General features: G+C 41.5%; 3 protein-coding genes across 3 annotated transcripts; 1 reads left to right on the top strand and 2 right to left on the bottom strand.

Annotated features, from left to right (window-relative positions):
* Positions 1 to 398: 398 nt before the first annotated feature.
* Positions 399 to 7184, bottom strand: zgc:55943 (uncharacterized protein LOC406337 homolog). Its single transcript, XM_047589329.1, has 7 exons — positions 7056 to 7184; positions 6731 to 6919; positions 5625 to 5766; positions 3968 to 4047; positions 2923 to 2993; positions 2752 to 2815; positions 399 to 1351 (listed from the first exon to the last, which is right to left on the bottom strand). Exons 3-7 carry the CDS (start codon positions 5713 to 5715, stop codon positions 1310 to 1312), a joined length of 348 nt encoding a protein of 115 aa, XP_047445285.1. The 5' UTR covers positions 5716 to 5766; positions 6731 to 6919; positions 7056 to 7184; the 3' UTR covers positions 399 to 1309.
* On the top strand, positions 7180 to 10341 carry sec22ba (SEC22 homolog B, vesicle trafficking protein a). The gene is made up of 5 exons (XM_047589326.1): positions 7180 to 7323; positions 8881 to 8990; positions 9137 to 9297; positions 9479 to 9625; positions 9797 to 10341. Exons 1-5 carry the CDS (start codon positions 7249 to 7251, stop codon positions 9949 to 9951), a joined length of 648 nt encoding a protein of 215 aa, XP_047445282.1. The 5' UTR covers positions 7180 to 7248; the 3' UTR covers positions 9952 to 10341.
* Positions 10252 to 12944, bottom strand: imp3 (IMP U3 small nucleolar ribonucleoprotein 3). The gene is made up of 7 exons (XM_047589328.1): positions 12709 to 12944; positions 12226 to 12333; positions 11717 to 11791; positions 11554 to 11633; positions 11379 to 11430; positions 11196 to 11268; positions 10252 to 10931 (listed from the first exon to the last, which is right to left on the bottom strand). The coding sequence occupies exons 1-7, from the start codon at positions 12843 to 12845 to the stop codon at positions 10905 to 10907; spliced, it is 552 nt and encodes a 183-aa protein (XP_047445284.1). The 5' UTR covers positions 12846 to 12944; the 3' UTR covers positions 10252 to 10904.
* Positions 12945 to 14249: the final 1305 nt, after the last annotated feature.

Here is a 14249-nt window from a genome sequence, read left to right as displayed (position 1 = left end):
TGTAGCTATCTCCCATCAAAATCCATTCATCCAGGGTTAGAAGTTGTGTTTTACTTATCAGGTTCAGATATCTGGCTAATTTGGGACTATCTGTGCCATCAGAAGTCTTGGTGATTCACTGTCCCTATTACATGTAGCTATGTTTGAAGCTATGCTTAAAGTTAAAACTTATATTTATATATCTTAATATTGAATGCAAGCTGATAATAATAATGTATATTTATAAATAGCACAAGGCTGAGTTTAATATAGAACACATATAGGGGGTAGGTCCCTACTTAATCTCTCCATCAGTTTAGGGTCCTAGGCCCGAAAAACGTTGAAGAACCTTGACGTATACCATTGGCAAATGTCTTGCCAGTTCTTTAGAAACTGCACAATAGTTAATGCTTTGGGGATATATTACTCAAAACACTTTTTATTTTCCTAAAAAAACAAAAAAATTCAACATAGAAACTGAACACAATGAGATAACACTGGTGAACAAATGATATAATCAGACGTATATGTGACGTAGTAGTGTCCACCTTTATAGGGTTACATGGGACAGATACTGACGCAGGGACTGACATCAGTAACCCCGGCGCGTGAGTGCATGTGTGTCTTTTTAAAAGTGTTAACAGTGTCTTAATGAGAGGAGGGACTTTACTACATGAGACAATGATTACAACACTTCAACCCTGAGCCTTATTCAACATAAATACTCTACATCGTAACAGAAACGGACATGGACAGACGAGCACAACGTACTGGCCGACGTACTGTAGAAAAGAGGTTCATACTGTGTCTTGGAATGCAGGAAGTTTCCGGCCCATTGACTTGTCAGGGAGGCATTCAGGGACGAACGATTCAAAAACGACGCAAAGACGTTATTTTCATCATGAGTCAGTGTCCTCGAGAGCACTGGTGGCTTCAGCTGTAAGAAATCTACACTGACAGCAGTCCTCATGTTTCTCAGCGGCAGCCATGTTCTCTACTAACCTTTCAGGAGTCTTCCCAGCTGGGAAAGAAAAGGGTTAGATCCCCAGATCTCCGACCTCAGAAATGGCTTCGTTAACGAAGAAAACTTAAATCTCCTCTCCCTTTGGGGAACCTTGAAATAAATTTTGGTTGTAATCTTTGTTGGAGTTGATCAGACGCGCAGGTTGTGAGCGGGAGGGAAAAATGTGCTTTTTGAAGCCAGCAATCCATTCTTCTCAGGTGTGTACATACATGGGACAGTCAAAACAGGCTGGGGTCGCCTGGGACATGGTGTCACATTCTACGCTTTGTCCATAACGCTGGGAATGATGGATACGGGACCAGAGGGCTATGTCATATCCTCCTCCTCCTCTGAGCAGTAGTCCCGGCCCTGCATAGAGATGTAGAAGGATTAGCCCAGTGTCAATGTTTCCAGTATGCATCATAAAAAGGTAATCAGAATGAGCAGCAACAAATATACTGAATTGTGCTCCACAATCTTAAATGCATAAAACATTAGTTTGTTTTAAAAAAATAAAAAAATAAAAAAATAAGAGCTGCAGGACAAATGCTGAGCTGGCCTATTTGCTGTTGGACTAGTTTTGCTGTTAATGTTTGAAGTTAAAGCCAGAGGTGTAGAGGTGAACTGCACTATGGGGGATTAACTAAAGGACAGAAAAGAAAAGCCAGAAGTGGCTTAAAATGCAATGCCACTAACAGCCACTAGGGGCTTGCTCCAGAATATCCCGACTAAAATATCATATTAGTTAGAGATACTCAATCAATGATTTCTTTCCACAACTATGTACATCGGTGTACTTCTTTTTGTGTGTGTGTGTGTGGAAAAAAACGGGTCTTATTAAAGACAAGTCGTCTTTCCAGGTTGTGCATCAGATCCACCCATCGCTCTGCCCCAGCTCCTCCCTCTCATCTAAACATGGTTATTTCTGGCTCAAAAAAATAAAAAACAAGAACAATTTTGTTTTTGACAAAAACAAAACAAGACTGCAACAGACAAATTTCAAACTTGAGGCTTCAAAAAAGGTTTTCAACAAAGGAGTGATGTTAATACAATCAATGATGTAGTGAAACACAATGAAGATTTCGTTTCTGTAGTTGTCTTCAAAGTAAAGAAAGTATTCCTGGACCATTGTGAAAGAGGACATGTTGCTTTACGCAATTTTAAACCAAAGTGACATTGTTCCGCAACTCTTCACTCTGTCATTGCATTTGCCTAATACGTGTACACACACACTCCCACACAGGTACGCCTCATGATGTGTGTAGCTGAAAATAAGACATTTTGTGTCAGGGCCATTGAAAGGCATTCTGAGAACAATATGTAACTGAAGAGAGACCCAAAAGCAGAAGCGATAACATTGTTGTGACTATTTTTAGCCGTGGATTAAGACACATTTGGGGCTCTGGTGAGTATTTCCGGTGGCAGGATGGTGTCTGTGGGATTGTTTCAAAATAAACTGCAGTGCCGACGAAACAGTGTGACTCACTGTTGCATTATTTTTTTTTAATAGCGTTTGGGACCACAGTGGAGCATCATGGCACAGACGTATAAGGATTTGGCTGCTCAGACAACTCTTAGCTAGTGAGAACATTACTTTAAATAACCACACTGGCGGAGTTTACTAGTCCTGGCAGATGTCATTATGTCATCTGTTGTATTAGGCTGCAGATTTGAGGTAGGATTACTATGTCATTTAGGTTTTTTCTTTTTTCTGTTTTTTTTTGTAAAACCACTAAGTGATGCTCCAGCGATGATTTGTCCTTATTTACCTTTTCAATTTTCTCATCCAGCATCCTGAAGAATTCTTGTTGACTCTCTGAGGAGTGGATGCTTCTGCAAGGAAGACAATGCAGCTGGTTAGAGACAAACAATTTAGCCTGAGATTAAGCATTGGAAATAGATAGTTAATGATACCGGTACTGATACTTGGCCATACTTACAGAATCTTTCCATTTCCATTTGATCCTGTGTCATCTGTGTATTGACCTTTACCAAGGAGAGCACTTTTCTCCTAACACACACACAAGTAAATATAAATAAATAAATAGTTGTCAAAAGCAGCATGAATCATACACATCCAAATAGGTGCTGCCTGAGCTCCTGGACAACTCATCATAATAAAGATCAATTAAACTAAGCAGTTCTTTACATCTTTAACAATCTGTCACAAATGCAGTAACAGAATGATGTTAGAGCTTATGGCCCGATGATGAAATTCTATGAAAGTCCTTTCATTAACAGAATTTGGGTCTGGGTGACATTCCCGCACAGAAAAAGACAAGCTGTGCACAGCTAGTCACTCATGATCCATGGAGCAGCTGTCATACTTCTGCCAGGGAACGGGCCGGCAATGTCAAAGGTGGTGTTGGTCGTGTTTACACAGACAAGATTTAAATTATTGCTAGAGATTTAAACGTCACTGTTCATCTGGACGCTAAATAAACTGATATATGCGTGTTTCAATAGAAATAAAGAACTGTTCTGACAAGTGGCTGCTGAGCCTCGAATCTGCCTGAAATATCACAGAAGGAGGAGAAGTAGTTCATCTCACCCAGAGAGAACTAATTCACACGTTTACATGTTTATTTGGTGCTGTCTGTGCAGGTTGTCAGTCATCCAGGTCATGGTACGTCCAAAATGTCTAAAGAAAGGCAACTGGACTTTGTAGAGTTTACTGAAGACGTTTTCCCACTCATCCAAGTAGTTCTTCAGTTCTAAGGCACTGGTGGGGACTTGAGGGTTTAAACAGGAACATCTGTGGGTGTAGCCCGTCAGAAACTAGCTAGACTAACGTCTGTTTATTTGGTGCTGATATTTCCCTACGCAACCAACAACCACAGGTTATCGCTAGGGATGCACAGTGGTCAAATGGATCTGAATCTGATGTTCATGTCATAATTTCTCTCTCATACAAACACAGAAATAAACATTGAAGATGATGATATGTCACATTATAGACAAAAAGAATAAAATGGATTCACGCACTGTGCTGTCCTGGCCGTCCACTCCTGCCTCTTCTCCATTGATGTACTTGACTTTCTCCACTCCTTTCATCTTGTACTCATCTGTGACAGAGTGGGAGACAGAGAAGCAGAGAGGAGCACGTCTCCTCTTATTAATACGCGACAGGAGCGGCAGGCACGCAGAGGACGACCCACTCACAGCCACTCTGATCAGCCCGGCTCTCCGAGGTTAATAGTTCTCACCGCTCGGTGGTCGGCAAAGTAATTATGTGCTTGAATTCTCACGCTCCAGACTAAATCCTCGCCCGACAATGCTTGGCAAGCTGCAAACACATGAGCTGTCAGCCTCATTTTCCTCTTCTCGGTGCCTCTCTCTCACACATGGACAACCCACCCGCATCCATCCACCTCCCACACGTTACAAAACGAGGAAATAAAAACACAAATATGATGCGGATGCCACTATAACAGGTCAGATTAATACAGTGGATCGTATTAGGTTTCACTTGATCTGTGCTGCATTATTATTTAAAGCGCATCTTCACTCTGGTTTCCAGTTGATATGAAGAAACCACCAGCTTATCCATGCGATTAAATGCAACACATCCTTTATACATGGGTTTAAAGTTTTAGTTCATTTAGGAAAGTGGAAAATAAAAAGTGATCGGAGGAACTTTAACCATGGCATGATCATTAGTGCCAGATGGGCTGGTGTGAGTTTTGTAGAATTGCTGTTTTAGCAGATGGGCTACAACAGCAGAAGACAACGTGGGGGTCCACTCGCATCAGCCAAGAGCAGAAATTTGGGGTTTTAGCAGCAGAATCAGTGAGACCAGGCTCACGAGAAGCCTCAAAATGCATCGGTCCTGGTTTGAATGCCACAGCCTATCCGACTATTGTTGCTGACCCTCCACACAGCTCACTGCTCCTTCTCACAGTGGCTGCTTCCAGCGGGATGATGCGCGACATCTCATCACAAAGCAAATGTCATCTTAAACTGCTCACAGGAACACGACCAGAGAGTTCGGCGGACTCAAATGACCTCTCCGCCCACCAGATCTGCGTCCAGCGGGACGCTCTGGAAGATTCACGGCAGGAGAGAGCAGCTGACAAATGTGCAGAATGTATCTGACGAAAATCCTGGGCGCGTGAAGGAGGATCTAAAAGCAGCGTTTCAGACATTTTCACAGAATTCATGACACCAAGAAATGCTTGTAAGAGCAGAAGCCTGGTATTAGTAAGCGTTCCTGTGCTGGGCGTATATTCAAAGAGCTGCCACTGTTTAGAATGATTCAAAAAAATCTGCAGCAGTTTTGATTATTAGTTGAGTTGCTTTTCCATTTAATAGTTCACACACCTATAGAGTGAGAATAAGCTGGCAAACATTTACCAGAATGTTCTCAGTGTATTCTCCAGTATTAAAATGATTTGTTAGCTGCAGTTTGACTTGTTTAATCAAACACTTAATAAGATCAGACCAGAGCCATCAGGGGCCGACGCTAACACTTTTCCAACAAAAAAAAGTCGCATTGCATTTAACAAACAATAACTGTCATATACCAGTTGTTAATATGACCTAATCATTACACAAAAATAATGTCTTTAAACTGGCCACTCTAATTCGTGTGAAGGAGGCTCACAAGAACAGAGAGGTCCAAGAGACTAATAGACATACTGACCAGAGAGGAGGTCTCCGTTGCTGTAGGCTTTATTCTGGCCCTCCTCACCGTTGGGCACGGCAGACACCTGCTTAGCAGAGGTGCAGCCCATCTCCTTCTCCTCAACAGCTCTCCTCCTCAGCCCTGAGCATGACAGGAACACCTGGGGACAGTTGTGAGTTATGAGTTGTTAACTGGTATGGTTGAACAGGCAGAGGAGGTTCTCCTGATAAAGGATAGCGCATAGGTGTGGATCACTACATTCATCATACCCAAAGGGACTAACCCCTTTGTATATAAACTGAAGAAATCCCTTGGACTCCATCATGGGAATTGCTATTTTCATAATCAATTAGTCATGAGACACCCCACCCTTGCATTAAACACACGGGGTTCTCTTCTGAAAAAAAAGACAGTAAAATAGATGGTGGAGCCTGGCTGTGAGTCACGGACTCGCCGGTCTGGGAAACACCAATCACAACGTGAGCACGGCGGTGCCAGCTGCACCCCAACAACAATGAGGCCTTTCAGGATGTCAGGGTGCCACCGTGCCAAGCCGCCGGGTCGTTTTTATTAGTGAATGGGGGGTTTTCTGCGGCGCTCGGGGGATTAAAGCGGCTGCGCGCAAGTGTTCCCATCCCCTGCGTTATACGTGGATATTAAAGCCTCAGCAATATGGCTAAAAACAACAGTGCCAGAGCAAACGACTACATGATCTGCGTTAGGCTCTGGTAAACGAGGAGTGAATAATCTGCATACAGCACGCTAAACGCTCAGCAGAGTGCAGCTGCAGAGGTTGTTAAAGACCCTTCCTCACAGTTGACTTTCATTTGGGCTTTTAAACAGATGAAAGCTGCAGATGCATCCCGTAAACGCTGCATCACTGCAATTTACAGCGGCTGCGTGCATGAAAATAAACAAGGAACGCATCGCGTTTAAAGCTGCAGAATCTCATCCATCTTTTAATGTAACAACGTCGGGACGACGGGCTAATGCTCGAGGTGTTTGTACAAATAATAACAAAAGATGAGAAAGAGCAGCCATTCCGGGGACATCAAGAGACGCCGATCAGACGGAAGCAAATGGATAAACATTAAAGCAGAGCTACAATGCCAGTGTAAAAATACCTTTCAGGTGTGTCCATAGTTCAGGGATCCGTCCCCTGGTTTTAGTTCAGAGAGGCTTTAGTCCAGACAGAGGAACCAGTCAGACCGCATCTGCATCTCTCGGCTCAATACAGGCATCTCAGCAGAGACGCAGTCGGTCCGTCTGCCAGCTGTCTGGTCGGACCGCTGGAGATCATAGTCTGCTCCCCTCTGCCAAAATAAAATACAAACACCACGGTTTGGTTATACAATACGGAAACAAATCAAATCAAACGCGAGTTTCTACAAAGACGTTATTTCAGAGAAAATCCCAAATAATTCGGCCCATTTTAGGAGCGCAACATACCTCGATGGAAAAACGACTACGGAGGTGTATGTTGCTACTCGGACCTAATTCATCGGCGCACCAAACATTTCCGTGCAACGCATTCGTTCTGCGTCATCGAAGTTAACCATAACAAGCATTTCAAGTTATTCAAAGTTTTACTGGTTCACGTTTTCCGACTAAACCAGTCGGCCACTGTCTGACCTGCACCAGGATGATTTTGTTAACGATGGTCGCCCGTGTAGCGGACGGACTTCCGCTCGCTGCGTCCATACAGGAGGATGAACAGGTATGAACGCCTGCTCCGCCATGTAGGAGTCCAACTGCACACCAAACTCCATTCAAGATCTGTCACATTAAGAACCTTTTGCATTTTTTGCGGTTTATTCTGGAAAAACAAATAGCAGATAGCGACTACAATTTAACATTTAAATGTTATAGCCAGTTACAATATTGTGCGTTTGTGTACTTGAATTATTTCACTGGAAAATAAGTTGTTAGACTCAAATAACAGATTCAAAGATGAGCTAAATATAAAATCATAGTTTGGTGTTAGAAATTGATGTCAGAAATGCAGTCTGTTATTTAAAAAAACACCCCAGAAGAAACTCCCCCAGATTAAGGCACTCCCACTGAGAGTGTCCTGAGGAACATGACATGCTGGAGACATCTCAGTGGAAATGTACATTTAGCTGGCATAGTTGACAGGGGAGTGATCTAAGTGTGATTAATGGCGTAGATACCGGTATTAGGAAAGCAGGAGCTGACTGACCAGTTTAACTTGAAGGGGAAGGGTATAATTAAAGGAGCGGGAGAGGGAGTGTGCTCACACTTGATGTGAATTAAAAGAACATTACAGACAGAGTTTTTCAGGTGAGAGCTGAGCGGACATACACTGATCAGCCGCAACATTAAAACCACTGACAGGAGAAGTGCTGTGGAACTTTTGGACCTGGCATTCATGTGGACGTTACTTAGACATGTACCACCCACCTAGACCAGACCAGGCACCCCCACCCCATAGCAAAGACACTCCTTGATGGCAGCAGACATCCCCAGCAGGATGCAGCCTGACACAGACACACACACACACACACACACACACACACACACACACACCCAAAAACGGTTTAAGAACAACTCAAAAAACATGAAGAACAGCACAAGGTGTTGACCTGGCCTCCAGATTCACTAGATCCCAAACTGATCAAGTATCTGTGGGATGGTCCACAGAGGCCCCTCCTCTCAACCCATAGGACCCAAAGGTCCCCACTAACAACATTGTGTTACCAGACACCACAGGACACCCTCAGAAGACCCATGAGGAAATTTGAGGAAGTTTTCTTGTACGAAATGCATTGAAAGGTTGTAAGGGGATTTAGGATGGATATAATACAGGTGCTTTAGCAAAACAACTTAACTTGCTATCTTTCTATTTATTTTTTCATCCCTTTTAGGTGTGAACATTTAGAAAAGTTGATTTCTATAATACTGACAACATAAGACATCCACAAGTTATATAGTATTTACAGACCATCAGCAAAAACTCTGTAAAATGTTCAAAATCATGTAAATGCTATATTTATCTGAAAATGATACAAAGACAAATTTTCAGCTGTTGAAATTTGAACTCGATATTATAAGAGGGGCTTCGCTTTTTCTTTTAGTGCAAAGTATTGGACAACTGAAGTGGATAATTGCTGCAAAGCATTTTCTTGTTTCAACTTCTCACCGATTTCAGTATGTGTTGTTTGATAAATATTTCCAGTGGATGACAGGTCTGGATTGTGGAAAGACCAGTCCGACCCTTTTATTTTTACTGTAAACTGTCGTGTGTTTTCCCCAGTCAGGAAGAGATCTCCAGCAATACCAGACTCAGGCCAAGCAGCTGTGCCGTAAACTGAACGCTCAGAGTCCGGACCGCTGTACCCTGGAGGCCGGAGACGTGAGCTTTCAGTAAGATAACACTAGTACCACTGTTCATATCTTAGAGAGAAAACAGAATATGTTCTCTTGTACAGTTAAGGTGAGGTTTTATTTGATGCATGTAACGCCACGCGTCAGATTCATTCTAAATAATCTTTTTTTTTTTTTTTCCACAGCTTTTTAATAGCCCAGGGTGTATGCTACCTGGCCCTGTGTGAAGTTTCTTTCCCCAAAAAGTTAGTGTTTGGTTACCTTGAAGACCTCCACAACGAGTTCTATGACCAGTACGGAAGAAGAGTTCCCACAGTAACGAGGCCGTATTATTTCATTGAGTTTGGTAAGACTGGTCCTGCTTTTTATGGAACACTGAAGAAAGACTTTTAAGTAGAGACAGTGATTAGCCACGCCATTAAACTGCCAAATACAGATAGACCCCCTCTGTGTCCCTAAAACTGCAATGGTGACTTGCATCAGAACTTTTCGTGAAAAACTTGACCGCATTTCATATATTGTTCCAGACACATACATCCAGAAAACAAAGAAGTCGTATGTTGACAGCAGGGCCCGGAGGAACTTTGGGAGCATTAACACAGAGCTGCAGGATGTGCAGAGAATTATGGTGGCAAATATCGAGGAAGTACTACAAAGAGGAGAAGCTCTTTCTGGTAGGTATAGTTGGTCCTCGCTAGCATACCTGCACCTCACACAATACTAAGAACTCTTGTTAAATGCAGTATAATGCCAACCGGTTCATATTACATTGCCGTTTGATAGTTTGTGGTGTTATCTTTAGCTGCTTTGTGTCGTTACTCATCTGTCTGTCGTCGTTTCCTCAGCTCTCGACACAAAAGCCATCAACCTGTCCGCCCTGTCAAAAAAGTACCGCAGCGACGCCAAGTACCTCAACACCCGCTCCACCTATGCTAAGGTGGCCGCTGTGTCAGTGTTCTTCATCACACTCATCATCTATGTGCGATTCTGGTGGCTCTGACGGACGCTCAGGCGAAGACCTGGACAAAAAGAAGGCACTTACCGTTAACTAATCCGGTTATATTTCTGTTGCACACCAGGGTGCCTTCAAGTTGTCTTATACTCTAAATGTTCAAGTTAGGATATTCTTTCTGTGCTTTATTCAGTATGGACTGACCCTATAATGGGACCTCTCTACATGTGGAAGCAAATGTTTTACAGTGAGTTCATGTTACTCTGTTTACTGGAAAATTTAAATGCAAGACTAATTCCTACGTTTACACACTGATGTTGGAGCTCGGTTCAGAGTCATAAGTCTTAATACTGTGATAAAAAGAATGTTTATTGTTTACATAGTTGACACAATTGTAAAAAGTCTTAGGGAAATTATTAAATATTTATCAAATTCTCAGTTTCTGCTTTAAATCTCCATGTCTGACAGATGTTGGTTGTTTTACGAGCTCTCAGCAACAGCTCTTCTCTTCATGGTACATGCCAGGTCTGAACAGACCCTTACAGAAACACACACACTGAACCCAGCAGTTCAGAGTTCAGAGGAAGCAACAGTGAGAAGTTACACAGCTTAACAACTGGTTACAGCTGATCAGTGGTTCTGCTGGAGAAATGAAAAGGAAGCAACCAGACCCTGTTCTTGTATCACTGGTGGGTCTGACATGTAGGCATCCAAACTCAGAGCAGTCAGCTCCACAATCACACACCTATTCAATATGCTCACCATTAATAAGTCCAGTCTTTATATACTGGGTCAACTGCCAGAAGATCAGACTTCAGTGGCCAGAAAAAGAAAAAAAACAGGACATTGTAAAACCAGGAAATGAGGCCCCCCTGTTGTTGCTGGAATAACTTCTGTTTTTTTAAGTGGTTGGAGCATTTATTATTTTCCATAGAGGAACAGTTAAAAGAGCAGAGTTCATGTTTTCCAGGTTGATGGACGTTGGATGGGGGTGAATATTCTTAAGCCACCAGGTCAAAGTCGTCCCTCTGCAAAAGAAGCACAGCAGCGGTCATTTACATAACTCAGAATTATTGTCAAGCTGATCCTCATGGTCAAAAAGAAAGAGTAACAGGAAGGAGTACAGGGACAAATAAAGGGATATAAATGAAAAAATATGTGAAATATGAAAAAATCAGGAGAGCTGTTCATATGGAAGATTCATATACTTGCTAAAACACGTGTTTAATTTTTTACGGCTCTCCTGTCAGTCAATAGAGTGATATGTAGTTAAATTGTAAAAAGTGACTCACCTCATCATTATAATTCATGACATGGAGCTTGATCTTCGAGGAGTCCACCCATGTGACGAAATCTTCCATATTCCTAAAAAAAAAAAATGCAAGAGCATGTGTGAATGTGTGAATTGGTCGTTGCTGTTTGAAGTGTTCCTCGATAACAAATTTGAGAAGACAAAACAACATGTTGACGCCAACCTTGTGACTAGAAATGCTGGGTCTGTGACGATGTCTGGACCAACACGAACATCTGTTACTGAGTCAAGGACAACAGCGCAAAACTATTTCTATCGTTGGGTGGAGACAAATCTAGTCTCAGAGTTAATCAAGTGAATTAAACAATGAGATCAAATCAGTTGGCACTGAAGGATACGTCCTTGTTCAATGAAGGTGATGGCTGTTTTCAGGTTCTGAGCCATACGGAGGCTCAGCATGATGCAGGGCAGCCGCCTCCTGCAGGAGACACACAGACATCAGGGAAATGGACAGACGGACGATCAACTGTTGCACCTGGTCTGAGTTTAAAAAGGATTTACCTGCAGAACGAAGACGCCGTGACTTTCTCTGTGAGGGACAGATTCTGTTTGGTGGGGATGAGACCGATGCTGTACCTTATGAGAAGAAACACATCAGTGAAGATTTAGAATGAGCTGCAACGGATAACACTCCATCGGAAGGACATTTCAATCATGAATCAGTTCATCTTTCTTCTGTAGTAAAAAATAAATAAATAAATAATAACTGTTTCATTACCCTTTCATACCTGTGCACTGATTTTCTTTGTAGTGTTTCTCATTTTACAGAGGTGAAATTGCTTGAACATTATAACTTTCAGATTTTGTGCAGGGCTCTTTTCTCCGCTATTGTACCTAATATTTTGGCAAGTGACAACAACATAGGCACATAGCTCTATGTCTGTATAGTTTTGAAGGAATCAGTTGTGAGAGAACAGTGAAGGCTGTTTTGTTGTGCAAGAGGTTTGTGGATTTTGAGTTAGAATGGAGAAGTCCAAAGGGATTTTTTTTTGTAAACATATTGAACTCACAGCTTTTCTAGCAGTTGATGTGTGCTCTGCGCTCTGAAGCCATCTTTCTCGTCCAGGTCTCTGATTTTCTGGGCCAGATCTCTGATGTTACGACTCAACTTGTTGTACCTGAGACAACAGAAGAAAACACAATGCTGTTGACGCTATATCAAAAGTTTCCTATCATTCCTTAAATGAATGTAATCTGGAAACAACAAGTACCACAATAGATTTGCTTTAGACTCAGTGTGATTGTTTAAGGGCTGGTTCATCCAAATAATCACATTCAAATAAGTTCCTGCCATCAGATCTGAAGCCACAGCTTTTGGGCTCGGCTAGCTCAGCTAATGTCTTACGTACAATAGATAACAAGAATAATCTAATCGAAAATAATTGTAACACATTTCTGTATGAATGATTTGAGCTAAAATATGATCTCAATCCCAGCAGCATGGACACTGAGTGATAGCAGCCAGCGGTGGCCTCACTGATGCTGAGACTCACTTGGTGTAGTCTTCCCTCTTCTCGATGTGAAACCTCCGCAACACTTTCACTTCATGCAGGTTGTTGTCCACCTCCCAGTTGATGAAGTCCACCTTCTTCAACAACTTCTGCTCGTGATACTTTAATTTACGAACCATTTTCGCTGTTTATTACTGACTTATTTACAAAGATGACTCTTTACCATGCAGGCTACTGGAGAAACAGGAAACACGTGTTCGTCTTCTTCTTCGGTGACAATGAAAGATGAAGTGTCGGGTCACCGCGGGTCACAGCGCCATCTATCGTGAACCCACTAGTGCGTATGCGTTTTCCCGTTTTCCCCCTTAAATGTTGAAATATCATATTTTTTCACTGTTTTAATTTCGCAAATATGGCTGATACAACAGAAACCAGGAATAACATAAATAAAATAAAAATAAAATAACAAACACAGTCTAGATCTGCCTGTCAGGTGTTGGTAGGTTTCCTCACATGTATAATATACTTCACAACATTTCTACATTTCTGCTGGATTTAGATCAGGAATTTGACTTGGACTTTCCAAAAAAATCATTTTGTATTTCTTTAATTATTAATTATTCTTCGGTATAACAACGTGTGTTGATGTTGTTTTCTTGTTGCATGGCTCAGTTTCACCACTTTTGCCACTGCTGCAATAATAAAATATATATTTTATTTTATAATTTCGTATATATAGTACCTTCTTTGCAATACACACACACACACACACACACACACACACACACACACACACACATATACATATATATGCATATACTGTATGCACTACTCTCCAGTCTTGTTGCACACTGTATAATGACAATAAAGGACATTCTATTCTATTCTCACAGACAGATGTCCTGACATTGTCTTTTGCATTTTGCTGGTAAGATTCAGAATCCACTGGTTCATCAATGATGACAAGCCATACTGGCCAAGATGCAGCAAAACAGACCCACAAGGACATTACCACCCCCATGTTTCACAGACAGAATGAGGCTCTGATGCTCGAATTCAATGTTTCATCTCCAGACATGAACCTCTTATTTAAACCAAACATCTTTGTTCTCATTTCTTATCCACTGAACATTTTCTTCTAAGTTCTTGTTAAGCTCATTTGCTCACGAACAAGTGTTGTGAAGATCAAACTCTGACAAATCCCCGATTTTCTAAACAAAACAGGTCACTGAACGACAACTAATGTGCCGACTCCAGTTTGACAGATATGTAATATTGACTTATTTTCCCAAATAAACAAATATTGTAGTATTCATTCTTTGGATTGGGGTTTCAGTACTTATGTGAAAATCAGCTGATGCTTTGAGTCATTTAATGTATAAGCAGAATTTATGAAAATACCTGTTTACTATTGACTTGTCATCATTATCATTCTCTAATTCATTCCTAATATTTGGTTGTATCGTTGTAATCTACAATTATTTCTTACGACTTTGATGAAAATAAATAAATATATGAATAAAAATGTAAAGTTTTATTTTTGTACCAACAATGGAACACTAGCATATTTCTAGTTAATAAAA

The sequence above is a fragment of the Mugil cephalus genome, chromosome 7, assembly GCF_022458985.1.
Source record: "Mugil cephalus isolate CIBA_MC_2020 chromosome 7, CIBA_Mcephalus_1.1, whole genome shotgun sequence".
NCBI classification, from domain to species: domain Eukaryota; kingdom Metazoa; phylum Chordata; class Actinopteri; order Mugiliformes; family Mugilidae; genus Mugil; species Mugil cephalus.
The sequence above is the reverse complement of the archived record's forward strand: the minus strand, read 5'-3'. Positions and strand labels throughout refer to the sequence as shown.